Genomic DNA, 19,276 nt, shown 5'->3' with positions numbered 1-19,276 from the left:
GTGCTTGCCACCATCAAACCATCCACCTCGCTATGGCATCATCGACTTGGTCATGCATCCACTCCAGTAGTTCAGCGTGTCCTCAACCACCATAAGCTCCCTTTTGTTCAAGATTCAAGTCAACATAGTATTTGTGATGCGTGTCAACAAGGAAAAAGCCACCAGCTGCCCTAGGTCAACTAGTGTGTCAAAACACCCTTTTGATCTTGTTTTTTCTGATGTATGGGGCCCCGCTCCCAAATCTGTCGGTCAGAATAAATATTATTTAAGTTTCATTGATGATTATAGTAAACATACTTGGATCTATTTACTTCGTCAAAAATCTGAGGTGTTTCGATGCTTTCTTGATTTTCAGCAACTTGTTGAGCGTCAATTCGATTGCAAAATCCGTGCTATGCAAACAGACTGGGGTGGTGAATATCAAACTCTTAGCTCCTTCTTTAAACGTGTAGGGATATCCCATCACATTTCATGCCCTCACGCACATCAACAAAATGGTGCCGCCGAACGCAAACATCGACACATTGTCGAGGTCGGCCTCACTCTTTTAGCCCATGCTTCTATGCCTCTCAAATTTTGGGACGAGGCATTCATCACAGCTGTCTTTCTTATTAATCGACTACCCACCAAAGTCATAGACCACGACACACCTCATGAACGTCTTCATGGACAAGCTCCTGACTATATGTTTCTTCGCACCTTTGGATGTGCATGTTGGCCCAACCTTCGACCTTTTAATCCTCGAAAGCTTGAGTTTCGATCAAAAAAATGTGTATTTCTTGGTTACAGTAACCATCATAAAGGGTTCAAATGTCTTGAGCCCACTACTGGTCGCATTTATATTTCCCGTGATGTGGTGTTTGATGAACATCTATTTCCATTTTCCAAACTTCATCCTAATGCGGGTGCCCAACTCCGTGCAGAGCTTACCCTTCTACCTGATATCCTTCTGAACCCAACCTCCACATTTGGGAAAACTCAAGTACTTGATCAGTGTGTGAGTTCTTCATTACCTACTAACTCATCATCAAATTCTACTGGAGAATTGATGACTGCAGGTGAAACAAGCACATGCACAAATGGGATCGGCTTCCTCTCCGGATCGCTGACGACCTCAGGCGCAGCTGCGAGTCTATCAGGCCCTCCTCCAACCAATGGAGATGCGGCCTTGTCAGGGCCAACCGCTGACCCCGTCGCATCCGATCCATCTTCGTCGCAGCAGCATGCAGCTGCCCAACCAGATTTGACCATGGAGTCTGGAACGCCTATTTCTGGACTCGGTGGTGCTTCGTCGCAACATCATGCGGTCGCACAACAAAATTTGGCCTCAGAGTTTGGAATGCCTATTCTTGGACTTGGTGCAGCTTCATCGCAGCAGCATGCGGCCGCACAACCAAATTTGGCCGTGGAGTCTGGTGCGTCTATTCCTGAACTTGGTGCGGCTCCTACATGCACGTCTGCACCGACTCCCTCTATTCCAGTACCACCTCGTCCTGCCACTCGTTCTCAGCATGGAATTGTGCAGCCTAAGCGCCGCACTGACGACGCTGTCCGCTGGTGTAACCTTGCCACGACAGAAGAGCCATCGTCTGTTGATGATGCCATGCAAGATAAACGTTGGTCTATGGCTATGGATGAAGAACATCGTGCTCTTCTCAATAATCACACTTGGCATTTGGTCCCACCTCCACGTGGCAAGAATGTCATTGGATGCAAATGGGTGTACAAGATCAAAAAGAGAGCTGATGGTCAAGTTGAACGGTACAAGGCGCGTTTGGTGGCCAAAGGTTATCGACAACGCTATGGTCTTGACTATGAGGACACTTTCAGTCCGGTTGTCAAAGCTGCAACAATTCGCATTGTTTTGGCTGTAGCTCTATCCAGAGGATGGTCTCTTCGCCAATTGGATGTCAAAAATGCTTTTCTTCATGGTGTCCTTCAAGAGGAAGTGTATATGCATCAACCACCTGGCTATGTTGACTCCAAGTATCCAGGCTATGTTTGCAAACTAGACAAAGCTATTTATGGCCTAAAGCAAGCTCCTCGAGCATGGCATGCTCGTCTTTGTGCAAAACTTGAGTCTCTTGGATTTGTTCCTTCCAAGGCAGATGCATCACTCTTCTACTTCAACAAGGGACGGTACACTCTATTTGTCCTTGTTTATGTTGATGATATTATAGTAGCTAGTTCATCTCCCGATGCTACCAAGGCCTTGCTTGTTGATCTGCAACATGACTTTGCACTTAAAGACTTAGGTGACCTTCATTATTTCTTGGGCATCGAAGTCAAGAGGGGAAACACTAGTATGCTTCTCACCCAAGAGAGATATGCCACAGAGGTACTAAAACGATCTGGTATGGACAAGTGTCATCCTGTTGATACACCACTGTGCAGCTCAGAGAAACTAAGTATAGAAGATGGGAACAAACTTGGATCTGAAGATGCTACTAAGTACCGTAGTGTGGTAGGAGCATTGCAATATTTAACCCTAACAAGACCAGATATATCCTTCGCAGTAAACAAGGTATGTCAGTTCTTACATTCACCTACCACTATACATTGGAGCGCTGTTAAAAGGATCCTGAGGTACATCAAAGGGACCACCAAACTTGGCATTAAGTTTAGCAAATCTGAATCCATGTTAGTAAGTGCCTTCTCAGATGCTGATTGGGCCGGTTGTGTGGATGACCGAAGATCTACTGGAGGTTTTGCTGTATTTCTTGGTAACAACCTGATTTCATGGACTGCTAAAAAGCAACCAACAGTGTCAAGATCAAGCACTGAAGCTGAATATAAAGCACTCACCAATGCAACTGCAGAAATGATATGGGTCCAGAAGTTGTTGAATGAACTTGGGGTTAGGCACCCACCTAGAGCACGACTATGGTGTGATAATCTAGGTGCAACCTACCTTTCTGCAAATCTAATTTTTCATGCACGAACAAAGCATATCGAAATAGACTTTCACTTTGTTAGAGAAAGGGTGGCACAAAAATTACTAGAAGTCAGGTTTATCTCAACTGGAGATCTGTTAGCTGATGGCTTCACCAAAGCATTACCGGTAATCAAATTGAAGAAATTTAGAGACAATCTCAACCTCCAAAGTGGCTGAGATTGAGGGAGGATGTTAGAATATAGTAGCTGAAAATAGTGTGTGTGTTAGCGGTGCATGTTAGTGTGTTGAATATGTTAGAAGCATGACACATGGCACAATATTCAGCAGTATTGAATAGACGCCATACATGCATAGGCTAGAAGAGCTTGTAGATTAAGTCAAGTCTTTATTGTAAACGATCTCCATGTACAGCCACGAAGGGGGCTCTTCCCTTCACTATATAAATACGGAACCGGGAACCAGGATAGTCATCCCGTTACCTCCTATTTCTATAGGCACTATGTGTCATAGACCACATTGAAATTTAATTCAAGGTTAAACTATAGTATGTGAGTTACCTAAAATTATAAAAATTGCACATGGACCACCCTATAATTTTGCTTTAGGCCCTGTGTAGTTCCAGGTGATTTTTTTATCACCCATCACATCAAATGTTTGGACATATGCATGGAATACTAAATATATACTATGTGCAAAACTAAAATAACAGCTAGAGGATAATTTGTAAGATGAATCTTTTGAGCGTAATTAGTCCATTGGACACTAATTGCCAAATAAAATAAAAATGCTACAGTACCCGTTAAATTTTATCACCCCAAACAGACACCCTTTTTTTTGAGTTGAAGGCCCCCTTTTTTGAGTTGAAGGGCTATAGCCCCGGCCTTTCAAATAACATCAAAAGACCAAGATTCAGTTTACAGCACCAAAAGGTTCACCACACCAAACCAAACACCCCCTTACATCCAAGATGAACCAAGCTTCATCGGTAGGAGAAACTTGGCCTTCGCCCCCTTGTTAGACACGAATTCATAAGCTCATCGACATCTTGCTCCTATGACACAATATTGGGCTGGCTCTTGATATTGTTTTAATGTTGAAACAAGCAATTTGGCGCCTCTTGCTCCTAGGCCACGTTCTGCCGGTGGCGACGAACACTGCTTGCGGTTGCAGCTCAGCAAAAGAAGCAGCGCACTGAGAAAGCCCTCCTCGAACCACCGCCAGATACCCACCAACTCGCCGCCGATATCTGTCTCTCTCTCTAAAAAAATTGATGCGGATGAAGGTCCAGATACCAACCCGCCATTGTCAAACAAGAAACTGGTGATGCGAAATGCCAACTGTTAAACTAAACCCAGCAGGCTGCTGGGGAGCTGGAGATGATTCTGAAAGTGACGACGACCAAGACCGCCAAGCTGCTGGCGAGCTGCATCATGGCTTCTCTGTAGAATGCAAATACTGAATTCTGAAACCCTTAAACCTTAGTAGGAGTACAATCTAATCAAAGGCCTGCACTAGGTACAGCTTCTGCTCGGTTGGTACTTTTTTTTCTTGATCGGGCATATAACCTGTTTTTCATTAAGAAAAAGTACAAGTTGTTAAATAGCAATAGGCATCCTGGTAATCTCAAAATTACCAAGACCGCTGCGAGCAAGGCCTCTTAGACAGCTAGACAGTGCACTAAACTTAGCAAGCCCATCGTTGGGCACAACCAGCTGACAAGAGCTGTCAATTGCTAAGGATGAATGCATATATTAGCTAGGAATCCAAACTCGTACACTGGCTAATTAATTTTTGGCAAGATATGTTTTTAGCAACAGCTAGCCTTACCGAATCCAAAATCTAAGCATTCCCGTATATGAGCTCTGTTATATTCCATTTCCCCTGTCACCAATCTAAATTTTGGATTTTGTGACTTTGATCGCATTAGTTGAGTCAATTGTTTGCCATATTAAATTGAAACTCTATAGGTTATTGTATATTTTATTCAAAACTTTCCTTTTGTGTTTTGTTAAAAACATAAAATTTTAAATCTTGATTGAACTACTAATTAGTTAGTCGTTTCAACATACACACCAGTGTGTAAGATGTCAAATTTCTTCTACCAAATGATTTTACATGTAGAAGATTTTTTACGAAGCAAATGCTTGCAAATAAAATTTAAAAGTACATATCTTATAATTTATGCACCCATATGTACAAATTAGTGACTTACTGACTTTTCAAGACTTCTAGATTAGGTATATTCCATGACCTACTTGTCTGAATTTGTACCAATATTTGAGCATCTAGATTCCTTCAAATTGAAAGACATCGCTTGCCCCGTCCAGCCGGTCCTTGCGGATTGGGCTGTTGAACGTTGGAGGCCGTCCTCCTCGCCGGGTACTATCGTCTTGGAGGCCTTGAATGGTCGTGCCCCCTCTTCGGCACGACTTTCCTGCCGAAGATCGATCTGCTTTGACACGCCGTCACAGGAGGTTTTTAGAGATGATCCGAGCCCGGGCTTGGTGGCACGGTTCATCAACATCGCGCCGCACCACCTGCAGGCTGGAAGAGACGCGGCGCCGCCGCCGCTGAAAACCGGGACGGACTGGTGGACCGAAGGGGTAAGTGTGGAGCTGCGGCCACGCCCGCGACCACCAATTGCAACCTGCGAAGACACGCCACGATCCGGTGAGCCGGCATGGGCAGACACTGCGGAAGATAGCTAGTGCCTGGTAAACCTTGCGCCCAGCCCTGCTGACCGGGGCTACGGCCGGGATTCTTTGCCAGCGTTGGAGATGCCCGCGAAGGCCGCAGCAGTTGGGCAAGACGTCAATGAGATGATCTTGACGCAGGTACCTATGGAGCTTGCAGCAGAAATTGAGGAGACGCCGAATATCCAGGCGCAGCTCGAGAAAGCGGTCTGTGTCCACCTGAACACCCTGATCGTTTGGGGCGGGCCGCGGTTGCGTCGCTCTAGGACGCCGGCCTCGAATGGAGCTTTGCGGAGAAGTGGACGTCTCGCTGCCAAGCCTAGGGCGCCAAATCCGGTGGTGCAAGCACACAAGGTGCTCCTTATGAAGATGGGTGTCCAGGTGCCGGATGAAGCCTCCCATGAACACCTTGAGGGTATAATCGCTGAAACTTTCAGGGGTGGGCTCACGGCTAGGAAGAAGAATGCGCTGCAGAACTTCCTTGAAGACAAGGTTGATCTCGCGGCAATGGACCTACGGGTCTGGACGGTGTCGCGTCCTAGCTTGGACCGCATCCCTTGCACCACTAGTCTCGTTTCTTAATGCATGAACAGCTGAGCGTGTTTGACTAGAACATGCGTGGCCTTAACGGTCGCGCGCGCCGTGATGTGGTTCGTGGGTTCATTAGGCTGCATCGGCCTTCCTTTGTAAGTCTCTAGGAGACAAAACTTCAAGATGTACCGCAATTTATGGCCAATGAGATCCTAGGGTTAAACTATGGCTACGAGTTCTTCCCAGCGGCCGGTGTGGTGGGCGGCCTGTTGCTGGCGTGGCTCTGTGATCGTTGGACGGTGTCCTCCGTGGTTAGGAACCGCTTCTTCATCTCGGTCTAGGTCTCCAAGGAGCAGACGGAGTCGTGGTGCTTTACGGCGTTATATGGGCCGCCGCAGGACGAGGCTGACAAGGTGCAATTCCTGCACGAACTCGTTCAGTTCAGGTCAGGGACGTCGGGTGCCTGGCTGCTTTCGGGAGACTTCAACATGATCCACCGTGCCAGCGACATGAGCAATGGCAGGCTCGACCGAAGGGGCATGCGCAGGTTCAGAACCTTCATCAACCAGGCCCAGCTCGATGAAATTCAATTGGTAGGCAGGGCCTTTACTTGGACGAACGCGCGTGACCAGCCCACGCTCGAACTATTGGATCAAATGTTCGTGACTCAAGAGTGGCTGACAAGGTTCCCAGCTCATTTCCTTCGCCCTCTCTCCTCGGATTGCTCTGACCACTGCCCGATCTTGCTACAAGTGGTTGATGGTGTGAATGCCAAATGTCAGTTTCGTTTCAAACCGTACTGGGCAAGTGTGCCAAGGTTCCTGGAGGTCGTAGCCTCGGCTTGGGGGAATTCTCTCGTGGACGCCAATCATTGCAGGCAGCTAGACTTCAAGCTCCGTAACACTGCTAAGGCTCTCACCAAGTGGTCCAACGAGAGGATTGGTTCAGTGCGGTTGCAGCTCGCGGTTGCAAGGGTCGTCATCCTCAGGTTCGATGTGGAGGAGGAGCACAGGCAACTACAACAGTGGGAGTTGGAGCTGCGCAGGAAACTAAAGTTTTGGGTGCTCGGCTTGGCTTCCCTGGCACGTACCATCGCCAGGCAGCGATCGAGGGCACTATACCTCAAAGAAGGGGACGCAAACACGAGATTTTTTCACCTGTAGGCGTGCCACCGGGGACGGGTTAACAGAATTTCATCGCTGAAGGTGCAGGGAACTGAGGTTATCGCCGATGAGGCCATGGCGGACGCCCTGTACGAGCACTACAATGCGATCCTGGGTACCAATTTCGTGCGTTCAAGGGCTTTCAATCTACAGCTGCTGGGCGTGCCGACTGAGGACCTCTCGCACCTCGAGACGCTGTTTTCGGAAGACGAGGTATGGGCCGTTATTAGGGAGTTGCCTAATGACAAGGCGCTCGGCCCAGATGGATTTACAGGCAGATTCTACAAGAAGGCCTGACCTGTCATCAAAGTGGAAGTGATGAACACCGTTAATGCATTCTGGGCCTAGGATGCGAGAAGATTGCATCACCTAAACGACGCATATATGGTGCTTCTGAGGAAGATAACCCGAAAGAGATCAGGGACTTTAGGCCCATAAGCCTTATCCACAGCTTTGGCAAGCTGGTCACAAAGTGCATGGCGAACCGGCTCGCTGGCGTTCTTGATCGCCTGGTGCGCCGGAACCAGTCTGCTTTCATTAAGGGCCGAAGTATCCACGATAACTTCCGGGCAGTTCACCTGGGCTTGCAGGGCCATCCATGCTAGAAGGGCACCTTGCGTCCGGCTAAAGATTGATATAGCGAAAGCATTTGACACTGTGTCATGGGAGTTTCTCCTCGACGTCCTTAGGCATATGGGTTTCAGGCTCAGATGGAGAAACTAGGTTGTAACGGCTCTGTCGACGGCAAGTACGAGGATCCTGTTAAATGGCAGGGCCGGCACGAGAGTGTGCCATGCACGTAGGCTGAGGCAGGGCGATCCGCTATCGCCCATGTTGTTCGTCATCGCCATGGACTTCCTTAACCACTTCTTCAAATGGATTGAAGAGCAAGGCTTCCTTTCACCGATGCCCGGGCTAAGCTCCTTCAGACTTAGTCTGTACGCGGACGACCCGGTGCTCTTTGTGACACCAGAGCAGTGAGACCTAGAGGTCATCAAGGCGGCTTTACACATCTTCAGACTCGCCTCGAGGCTATTCTCCAACTTTGAAAAGAGCGTTGCTACGCCGACGCACTGCTCCGCTGAGGACATGGTGTGAGTCCAGAGCATGCTGGCCTGCGGAGTCCAGCAGTTCCCGTGCCGCTACCTGGGGATCCCACTATCTGTTTACAGGCTAAAGCGCGCTAACGTGCAGCTGCTCGTCGACAAGGTGGCTGCGCGGATTCCAGGATGGAAGGGTCAGTTGCTCAACGCGGCGGGGAGAATGGCGCTCATCTCTGCAACTTTGTGTGCTGTTCCCGTGCACACGATGATCACGGTTTGCCTGTCCCCTTGGGCAGTCAAGGCGATTGACAAGGTTCGGCGGGCGTTCCTTTGGTCGGGCACTGAGTCTGTCAATGCTGGCCGATGCAGGGTGGCATGGATGACTTGCAGCCGTCCCAAGCAGCTAGGCGGGCTGGGAATCTCTGATCTTCGCCGTGCTGGGGTCGCGCTGCGGGTGAGATGGCTATGGCGGGAGCGCCTGGAAGGTTGCGCGTCCGCGCAGGCTGACCCAGCGGCGCTTGCACTCTTTCGTGCGGCTGCTGTGCTGAACCTAGGGAACGGAAGGTCTACCCTTTTCTGGAAAGACAGATGGCTAGACAACCAGTGTATCAAGGACCTTGCGCCGTCAGTGCTTCATGCCGTCAAGTTGAGGAAGAGAAACGCGAGGGTGGCGGAGGCCCTCCAAAATGATGACTGGGTGCGCCATGTTCGTGGCCCAGTCACCGCACAACTTCTTTAGGAGCTCAGCCGGTTGTTCGATCGACTGGTCCTTCACCGTTCTAGGTCCATCGGCACGACACGTCTCTACTTGATTTTCTCCTCGTCGTTGACCACCGCCTTCGAGCTTCACACCTGCACACCACAAGCCAAGAGACATGTCGCACGCATAGCTTTCGCCATGGTAATGTTAGTCACCAACTCAAACTATTCGTGGATCATATTGACAATCACTCATCATAAAACAACCACAACCTACTTTTGGATGCTGTTCGCAATGACCACCCTCTTGCGAGTCATCGGAGTTAACCGGGCACGCCAGTCGCCTCCATTGGGGACGCCGATGTCCATGTATGTCGTGCCCTCATCGCCTCCGTCCATGTCTGCCGTGCCCTCTCCTTGCGCGGGTTCCATCATTCGAATTTAACTGGAGGAAGGCAGGAGGAATCGAGGTGAATCCTGAATGTGAATGGGACCCACACGGCCATGTTAAAAAAAAAGACTATTTTTCATTCGTCTCGATTCGAATGAACCAAATACGTGTGGCTGGTTAGGCCATATCTCGATCTCAACCTTACCGAGCCAAGCGACAAGAACAAGAACAAGAAAAATCCTGGAATTTCTTTATATATATCTTATCAAGAACAAATGCTGTGTACAAGTTGCATCGCCAGAGACGTGTAGATTTCATTGACAGATGACAGGCATCTTGATTGAAAATTGCATGACTCTGCCTGTGGTCTACCCTACAGCACCGGTGAGGAGTGAAATGAAAAGAGTAACTGTACAGGTTTGAAGAATTTGAGATTCAGGTACTACGTACTAGTAGTACATCAGTGGGTAATGATTGCAAAATAACAATGCAAAAATGACATCAAGACATGTCTGACATCTTGATTACTATTGCTATCTCTGTTATGGATGTTCCATGGTTCAGTTCTTCTGTGTGGACTGAACTGAAGACGAAAGAATGATATGTATTGACAGCAGCTGACACTTCTAGATGACAACTGATGATCCTTATTATCGCTCTTCCAGATGACGCATTTCTTCATCTGGTATAGCTAGCTTCCAGTAGCAACAACATTTGTGTTTTGCTCTGGTTCAGAAAATCTGAAGATACACAGAGAGACTGGGCATCAGGGCAAGACACTGAATGAGAAGATGAGATTATTGCAGACTGACAACATACTGCATCGGGTTTGTTGAATCCGTAACCTGAAATAAAATGTGAAGTAAGTGCCACGGGGGCACGACGTACGTGGTCCTACTCGTCCTTCCTAACCTGTTGAAGGCTCAAGGATTGGATCTGTTGCGCCGACATCAGCGCCTGCGACCCTGGAACTTTGCTCTCCTGATGAACCAAAAGGTAAGCTATGTATGCAAACAGGTCATCAGAAGACTCGAGCAGTAAATCAGTGCCCGAGAGTGAGAGTTGGTCTCAGGTAGTAACTCTGAATGTGTGGATCCCATGAGGAAAGTAAAATTCAACATACCTATTTCGCACACACAAATGCATTTTCACCTGAATTCAACAGCTAGTGATCCGAAAAAGAGGACGAACAATTGCATACTAGCTAGCGGTTCCCAATGAAAAGGTGCTAGCTAGATCATTGTTATGTGTTAATAAGATAAGATGAGAAAGAGTTAAGTCAGTAATGTGTTTCGAACCCTGCAGTGACACACGAAAAATTTCACAGATACACACATCAGGAAACATTAGCAGAGGAGGTTCGAACCGTGTGTGTGCGCTATACCATATACCAAGGCATGCATACTCCCTGAACAATCGCTAAGCAGCGTCCATCGCACGAGAGAAACAGGAGCGGCACAATACATGGTCTTACCATAGGTGCCTGTATACAAATAACAGATGACAAACACATAAGTTCTCCAGCAAAGAGGAAAATTCATAAAACTGAGCATGTTGAACAATACAGAATTAAATCCTATGGAACATTCAGATCTCAATCTCTTACTGTCAGATAGTAACAATGGAATTTCAAAGATGCGGTACACAGATCTGTCGTACCAGAAATAGAATCCACGTCCCGATTTGAATCCTAGGAAGTACTACGCTATTACCATGTCTCTAGTCTCTACCATATGTATGTACAAAAGCATGGTAAAAGGACTTCAGTTGAGGACTTATATATTTGGAAGGTGGAAATTAAGTCCATGAGAAATTTGCAAGAATTTGGTTCGAGACAGTTTAATCCACTCAAGAATCAGCAAAATTTCGACATGATCCAAACGGTGCTAGAGCTTGTTTCTGCTATAAAAATATCATAACAGAGAACTAGCAGTTGTGAACAGGTGGCTGTACCTCTTGGAAAGAAGTGTCATGAGAGGCCTGCTTGTTGTTGAGATGCCTGACCCAGTTGAGCGTTGCATCCACATAGCTGACAAGCGGGAAGAGCTGGAGGTAGAAGCCGATCTCACCCTGCACCTCGCGGAGCTCGTCGGCGTGGCGCGCCCCCATGAAGCACCGGTACGCGTACCCGCGGCGCTGGCAGGAGCGCACGAGCAGGTACGCCCGCCGGAGCGTCTCCTCCAGCGCCTCCACGGGTGTCCTCGTCTCCGGAAGCTGCATCAGCTGCGTGTCCTGGTCCTGCAGCCGCCGGAGCAGGCCGCCGATCATCTCGACGCGGCGGGCCAGCTGCCGGCAGACGGCGCGGTTCCGCCGCACTGTTTGTGCTGCCTCTGCGATCATGGTGATGAGGCTGAACGCGTCCACGCCCACCAGCTGCGCCACCGTCGCCACCTGCCCGACCAGAGCCATCTTCCTTCGTTCTTGGCCTTGGTTTGCTTTTGGACCTCTGGTGGTGGTAGGAGTGAATGAGGAAGATTGGGGGGGGGGGTGGGGGGGGGGGGGGGGAGAGTGGTGAGTACGGATGAAAACGGATCCGATATAGACGGATATCACCAATATCATATTTGTTTTCATATTTTTAGTCGGATTCGAATACGGATAAGATATGTTTGGACGTCGACATTATAAATATACAATTTAAATCTTCGGATACGGATACGGTATCAGATGTTGAATATTCGAACTCGGATATGAACAGATCTGAACTTCTCTAAACGAATACGGTCTCAAATACGATAGGAATATCCTTACCATTTTCATCCCCAGTGTTGAGTGAAAGCATAAAAAAAGGTTGCAAGGCTTGGGATTGGGAGTGGCAGAGAAGTCAAACAGACTGACCGGTGTGGGAGCCATGAAAAATGATTCTTTAAAAAATAATAATAACTGTGAGGCTGACATGGTTGAACAAAACTGTAGAATGGCGCCAAAACGTGGAGAGCTGGTTTCCAGGAAGCTTCAAGCTTGTACACAGTATCAATGATATGAGAAAAAATGGCGCTAAAATGGAGAGCTGTCAAACTTTGAAAGATTCCAAGTTGGACTCATCATTTGTTTGGTTCCTATGCAGTCATCAGTCTTTGCGGCAGTCTACATCAACGCCAACCTGCCTGATTTGTCCAGCCGGACGGGTGGCTGGTCGCTGTGTGACAATTTCAACATGCCCATGGAGTCAGTCATTTCATCTCGAACTAGTTAACAATAGCATGGAGTAATTAGCATTCCAGTCAAGCATAATTTAGCCACAGTGCTGACGTAAGGTGCCTTCTATGAATACCGTCTATGAAGCTCCCCATCAATTATTAAACAAGATTTCCCAGGTGCAGAACACCTAAGCATTAATACTTCCCAGGTGCAGGGTATGTTATTTTGAACACATGGCTGATGCTGCTACGGCTGAAGCGATGGCACTCAAGGAAGGGCTTGTGTTGGCACAGGCGATGGGATGCAATCGAATTATGATTCAATCTGATTCTTTGGAGGTTGTAGAAACAATGCAGCAAGGAGGTGTATCAGCAACAGTAAGTGCACCAATCTATGATGAATGTGGGTTTCTTTGGCAAGATTTCGTGGATATACATCTTGATCATTGTAATCGGGAAGCAAACTGTGTTGCACATGAGTTAGCTAGAGTAGCAATGCAAAGCAAATTATCTTGTAACTGGGTCGATGAACCCCCTAGCTTCATTTTAGCAGCCTTGGTGAACGATGTAACTATTGCTAATGATCAATAAAGTGAGCCAGGTGGCTTTCCTCAAAAAAAAAAAAAAAAAAAACTTCCCAGGTGCAAACAGAAGCCATGGGGGACCTCTCACCAGTCACGAGCAATCCGTGCTTGCTCTGGCTAACTTGCCAAATATTTTACTGTGACTAATCTCTGTGATGTTTACAAAATCATACTCCCTCTCCATTCCAAATTATAAGTCATTCTAACTTTCTTCGAGAGTCAAACTATCTCAAATTTGACCAAATTATATAGAGAATTATAAAAAATTATGACATTAACTTAATAGGTTTTAATATTAATAAAGAATCTAATGGTACTTATTTGGTATCATAAATGTTATTGTTTTATTATATAAATTTTGTCAAACTTGGGATGCTTTGACTGTCCAAGAAAGTTTGAATGACTTATAATTTGTGATGGAGGGAGTAATAACGTACATATTATATCTCCATACAAAGCCTAGGGCAGCCAAAGAAGGCCTTAGTTGAGTAGCTCATCAGTTGACACTTTCAGCATTTACAACTATCCCTTTGTGGCTCTTCCCCAAAGCTTCAACCAGATTTAGTATTTCTAATACACTGCCCTATTATTTACCATGTGCCCTCTGTGACACCTTGATGCTGCCAAGCATGGTGACAACTTCTGACATGGTAGGCCGATGCTTGGCAAGATGGTGAACACATAACTGTGCCACCCTCACACATTCGACAATCTGATCCCATTCATGCTTGTTCACGCACATCAATGGATCAACAAGCTTGTGCAGTTTCTTTCGGTCGTACTTGTGTGCCTGACAAAAACATAGTGGAATTCCATATTGTCAGCGATAGTGGCTTTGGATTAAAAGAAAACCATTCCTCAATGACATATAATGAAAGAGACATATCCTTAAAGGAAATGGACAGAGGTTATGCAGCTGGGAGGGATAGGGACTACCAACTATTACAGCCCTGAGCACAGAAACAACACTACATGCAAACAAATTCTCAGTCCATGGCTGCAATGTACTGCAGCAAGGCCAGTTGCAAAGTTTTTTCCCTTTTTCCTTAACCTCTTTAGCATCCTGAATTTCTTAGCAACAGTGCAAAATTGTACTGTTTTCTCCACATCTACTTTAATGCAAAGGTAGCACCTGCAATTCCATACTCCAAAAAAATGGTTCATCATAATTCTTTAAGTATACACAAGAAATCTCGTAGTCCAGGAAAAAAAAGGACTACAAAAATCCATCTAGCTTGGTGTACAATCTGGAGCGTTGTAGTGCCACATAAGGATTACCATTTATCATTAACACTGAGCTGCAAATTAAGATAATATTGTATACATGACATTTTAAATAAAAAAAACAAACACTTACGTAAGAAGGGGGCGGTAGCCTTCGAGTGCCCTCCGTATTCATATAAGAATGGATCAACCTTCCACTTATTGTCTCAAAAAGTACTATACCAAAGCCATATACATCTGCCTTCTCCGAGATGTTTCCAGTTGCAATATATTCAGGATCTGCATAGCCACTAATGATGCATAGGATTATCATGCCAATGCATGTGCTAAACACTTGAAAGCAAAAAATAAAATTGATTTTATAAATTGATTTCTGTATCAGACAAGCTCTTACTATGTGCCCATAACAGCAACCTCTGCAGTCGTATTTGGAGCCAACATTAATGCCAGACCAAAATCAGTAATCTTAGCATTCATTTCATGGTCCAGCAGGATGTTGCTTGCTTTTATGTCCCTGTGGACAATGCACATCTGAGAATGCCCATGTAGAAAAGCAAGAGCATCTGCTATGGCTTTGATTATTTGAAGACGTTTGGACCATATTAGCAGCTCCCTTTTTGTTTCATCTACAAAGAAACAACAATGCATTTGTAGCAGAAATATTTGAGTTGTACTTGCTGAACAATGAACAGAAAAGATGAAACAGGCATTGAGTTACAAAAACTTGCCAGCAATGATAGATGCCAAGCATTTATTTGACATATACTCATAGACAAGTATGTGTTCTTCTCCTTGAACACAATACCCAAGTAGATCAATTATGTTCTTATGTCGAAGATTTGGAATGACATCAATCTCAGTTCTGAACTCATGTGGACCTTGAAATGAAGATGTATCGAGTCTTTTGATGGCAAAGTTAGGACCATCAATTAGATTGCCCTAACAAAATTCAGTGTCAGTGTTAAATTGCGAGGGAGCTTAAAGAAATTTCCAGGTGTTAGATAATTCAAATTGCTAGTGAAAGTGACTGTCAGCCCAATGGAGCAAATCTTTGGTTTAACCCTTTAACACCAAGCAAGGTGCTAGCTTGTGTAGACCATCCCAAGTTAAGAGAGCATTTCGAGATGTTCTTTTGATCTAAGGTGATATACTTAAGCAGCTCAAGAACTTTTATCATACTACAGATTGTCTTGAGAGAAAAAAAATTACCCTGTAAACATGACCAAATCCACCATTTCCCAGCAAATTTTTCTCTGAAAAGTTGTCTGTAGCAGCCAAAATCTGAGAGAAACTAAAACATGATAACTCTGCTCCTTTTGCACCACCAATGAGATTTACTAATCCTCCCATGTTGATGACTTGGCCTAATTCAAAGGAAACCCAACTTTGTCAATGATTATAATATATACTTGTCTGAAAAAGTTTAAAAAAACAATGCATCTATGGGACAGCTAGCATCCACATAGTCGGATATGGCAGCTACAGTACAAACGAACAGAGCAACAACACAAAGCTTCTCTGTCATGTCAATCAAATGCACATATTTACTAGATTATTCATAGTGAACAATCGGAAAACTCATTATGTCAAGGCACTTCCATTAACTTCAAAAAATTTTCAACAAAATTTAACAGGGTAGAATTAGGAAAAGTCAGTAATTTCTTCATACCCTTGGGGATAACACATAGAATGATTTTCTCTAGAATTTATGATATATCATACCCTTCTATCTAAAATAAAGGCATCGATGTATAACAAATATGTGATGCGTATTTTTCATTATATTGACACAAGCTGTATTCCTAAATTATATAGATGTACATGTACTTCATAGTAGGGAAAATTACCCTAGTAACTCCAAATGGGTGTCAGAATGAGCATAATACTGCAAATTTGGCAGCTACTAGACAATATTGCATAACTATCAAGTGCATATCATACCTTCCATTTGCTCTTCGTCAGGTTTTAGGGGAGTTTGACTTCCTAGATTTTGGAATTTAGTTGCCTTGAGGGCCTCTGATCTGAGCCTGATATAGAACCGCATATATGTATTAAACATAATAGGCAATATGAATAAAGGAAACTAAAGATTTTGGCTGTTGAAAAACCATTTCCAATTGTGTTTGTGGGTACCATGGATGAGGTCACAATTTTCCTTATCAGAGTGGCACATAATAACTGAACTAGTATCACACATGATGACTGTGTTGTTAGAAGAATTTGAATAACCTAAGCATCAGCACCAGAATTGTACATTGGCCTAAAGTCCTTTCCTTGGTTTATAATTTAATGTTGGAGCAATAAATCTTAGTGCATCATTCAGTGTACACTCTAAATATATGCCGGCAAAATCAAAGACATTTGCAACATCTGAATGCAACAAGAAGTGAAGGAAGTCCAGAACTTTGACATGAGAAAAGAATATCATACCTATCTTCATGTTCCACATGATGTGCTGCATGTAACTCATCTGTGATTTCCTTGATGATGATGTAAAAAGAAAAGATGGCAGATAAGAACCCTTTGTGCATAATTTGTACAGTTGTACTCTATCCATTCCAAATTATAAGACATTTTGGCTTTTATAGAAACGCAGCTTTTGCTATGCCGCCCTTAGATATATCTAGATGCATAGCAAAAGCAATGTATCTCAAAATGCCAAAATGTCTTATAATTTGGAATAGAGCGAGTATCTTACAAAACATTATGAAAAATAATTAGCAAATATTACAGAAACAACTTCCAACGACACTTTGAATCTTAATTTTAATATGCAGCAGGGTAAATTGAAATGAGGATTTATGCACAAGTTTCTGTTGACATAATATGTAGCTATTGTACAATGCTGTTTAATTATATAAGTTCCTTTGGGTTAGCTTTTTTACAGCTTCTAAAGGCTCCAACGGTTGCATGATCTTGAGCCTTGGGTTGTGTATGATCCTATTTTCAGGAGGCTAGTATCTAACTAACACAATCAGCAAGAAACCAAAAAAAAACACAAGAAAGGTGAAGTTTGCATTTAAAAACAGATTTGAACATGCCATTAGCTATAAAAAAAACTGCTTTTTTTCTTCAGGGGAAAAACTAGTCTTTCAGAAACACAGCAATGTCTTACAAAATTGACACGACGAAATACATACCCTTGTGCACAAAGGACAAGCTCTACTCAGAAGCCGCTCCCAGGTACGGGTGTTGTCAACAAAGCTGACAAGGGGGAAAAGTTGGAGGTAGAAGGTGATCTCATTCTGCACCTCACGAAGCTGATCAGCCTGCTTCCCTCCCATACAGAAGTTGTGTAGGTAGCTACTGTCACGACAGGATGTGATGAGAACATACGCATGCCGAAGCGTCTCCTCCAGATGCTCCACTGGGTTCCTCGTCTCCATGTGGTGCATCAGTTGTGTCCTTTCGAGCTGCTGTAGAAGGTCCCCAATCATCCTTGCACGGCGTGCCAGCAGCTGGCAGGTCTCCCGGTTCCTCTTGACCATCTTTGCGGCCTCCACGATCATGGAGATGAGCCCATAGGCATCGACCCCAGCAAGCTGCGCGATGCTTGCCACCTGACCCACAGCACTCCAGAGTGCCATGCTCTTTGGGATTGGTTTCCTCGCAGATTTACCTTAGAGGTCCAGAAGAAGGCCGAGCTTGAAATGAAGCCAAAGTACCTGGAAGCTAAAATTTCTCAAAAGATATAAGTTAGGCTACTGACTTTGACTGTGAACAGAAAGCAACAAGTTCAGAAAAAACGATCTTCCACCAGCGACCCAGTCGTCAGGCACTGAAAGTTCCACAGATGTGGTTTCACATGTCACATCCCAGCTGTTGACTTGCACGAGTGGTACCAAATTCTGTTGAAAGCGGAGACTGAAACAGAGCAAAGCAAAACTGGCTGGGCTCTCATCGCCACGGAAAATCTGGCACTCTGGCAGGTTATCGAATTTCCACAAACACGTCGGTCTCGCTACAATATCACAGCACCATCTCCGGGGACAGTTGACTGCTTCTTGTGGAATTTACCATAGCACCAGCTCTGCAGAGCCATTCCATGGACACTGACACAGTGGCGCCAGCGGACTACCAATCCAATTTGGGGTCACTTGCAGGTTTTGCAGCACACTGCGCACCATGCTAAAACAGCCGAACAAGGTGCTCACCGTGCTGATGGGGTGGCAAGATGAGTGCGTCGCCTGCGTCCTGGCCCTTCCAGGAGGTTGAAGTGGGAAGCGACATTTTCGCGAACACCTTTCACGCACCTGCCTTTCTGCCGGCACAGCACACAGGCCACAGACCGTAAGAGCGCGCCCCGCCGAAATCCAGTCCGGGCATTCATGCCTCTCTCTCTCTCTCAACACGGTTTGAGGGTTCATGGCGTCTCCGTGATCATACCTCGTGCTCTGCCATTTCCGGCTGCAGCTGCGCTACCTTGTTCGCTTTCTCCTCGTCCCGGACTCCCGTCTCCGGGCGGCAACTAGGCAGACATAACCGCGCGTGTGCCGTGACCTTGCTGCAGTGGCGCCGCCAGTATTTCTGGAGAGAGGAGCGAAGTAGGCGGCGAATCAGCGGCGCCGGCGGCCGGCGGAGCTCTGGCGAGCGAGCGGCAAGCATGATTGGCTGGAAATTGGAATGGGCCCACCACAGTGCACAACCACCACAACCGATTTTAACGGGAATGGGCCCACTACAGCCGACCCCCGCAATCCGCATGCTTTATTGTTGTAAAAAGAAAAAAAAAACTTCGGCATGCCTTTTTTCGGTTTTTTATTTAATATTGTTCAATGCAGTGATAAAAAAGGATTGTGAGAATGACATTAAAAAATTATGAAAGTATAATTTTGTCAAAATTTAGTTTATTATAAGAGTAAAGTCCACTAGCGGTCTATGAACTTATTCGCTTGTATAATCCTGGTCCGTA

At 45.6% G+C, this 19,276-nt stretch overlaps 2 protein-coding genes across 2 annotated transcripts; both read right to left on the bottom strand.

Moving 5' to 3' along the window:
• Positions 9,655 to 11,898, bottom strand: LOC8070207 (cell number regulator 13). The gene is made up of 3 exons (XM_002449918.2): positions 11,370 to 11,898; positions 10,262 to 10,899; positions 9,655 to 10,156 (listed from the first exon to the last, which is right to left on the bottom strand). The coding sequence occupies exons 1-2, from the start codon at positions 11,823 to 11,825 to the stop codon at positions 10,795 to 10,797; spliced, it is 561 nt and encodes a 186-aa protein (XP_002449963.1). The 5' UTR covers positions 11,826 to 11,898; the 3' UTR covers positions 9,655 to 10,156; positions 10,262 to 10,794.
• Positions 13,249 to 19,045, bottom strand: LOC8070206 (putative receptor-like protein kinase At4g00960). The gene is made up of 8 exons (XM_002449917.2): positions 17,505 to 19,045; positions 16,795 to 16,844; positions 16,306 to 16,391; positions 15,574 to 15,728; positions 15,093 to 15,303; positions 14,759 to 14,990; positions 14,498 to 14,654; positions 13,249 to 13,930 (listed from the first exon to the last, which is right to left on the bottom strand). The coding sequence occupies exons 1-8, from the start codon at positions 17,949 to 17,951 to the stop codon at positions 13,727 to 13,729; spliced, it is 1,542 nt and encodes a 513-aa protein (XP_002449962.2). The 5' UTR covers positions 17,952 to 19,045; the 3' UTR covers positions 13,249 to 13,726.

Source organism: Sorghum bicolor, chromosome 5, assembly GCF_000003195.3.
Source record: "Sorghum bicolor cultivar BTx623 chromosome 5, Sorghum_bicolor_NCBIv3, whole genome shotgun sequence".
Taxonomy (NCBI): Eukaryota; Viridiplantae; Streptophyta; class Magnoliopsida; order Poales; family Poaceae; genus Sorghum; species Sorghum bicolor.
The sequence above is the reverse complement of the archived record's forward strand: the minus strand, read 5'-3'. Positions and strand labels throughout refer to the sequence as shown.

Excerpts from the sequence above, each read along its gene's own strand:
- LOC8070207 (XM_002449918.2), bottom strand. The coding sequence starts at position 11,825 with ATGGCTCTGGTCGGGCAGGTGGCGACGGTGGCGCAGCTGGTGGGCGTG. Across the intron at positions 10,900-11,369 it reads ATGACACTTCTTTCCAAGAG|GCACCTATGGTAAGACCATG; the intron begins GTACAGCCACCT and ends ATTTGTATACAG.
- LOC8070206 (XM_002449917.2), bottom strand. The coding sequence starts at position 17,951 with ATGGCACTCTGGAGTGCTGTGGGTCAGGTGGCAAGCATCGCGCAGCTT. Across the intron at positions 16,845-17,504 it reads CTTGTCCTTTGTGCACAAGG|GAAATCACAGATGAGTTACA; the intron begins GTATGTATTTCG and ends ATCATCATCAAG. Across the intron at positions 14,655-14,758 it reads GTTGCTGTTATGGGCACATA|TGGCTATGCAGATCCTGAAT; the intron begins GTAAGAGCTTGT and ends ATGCATCATTAG.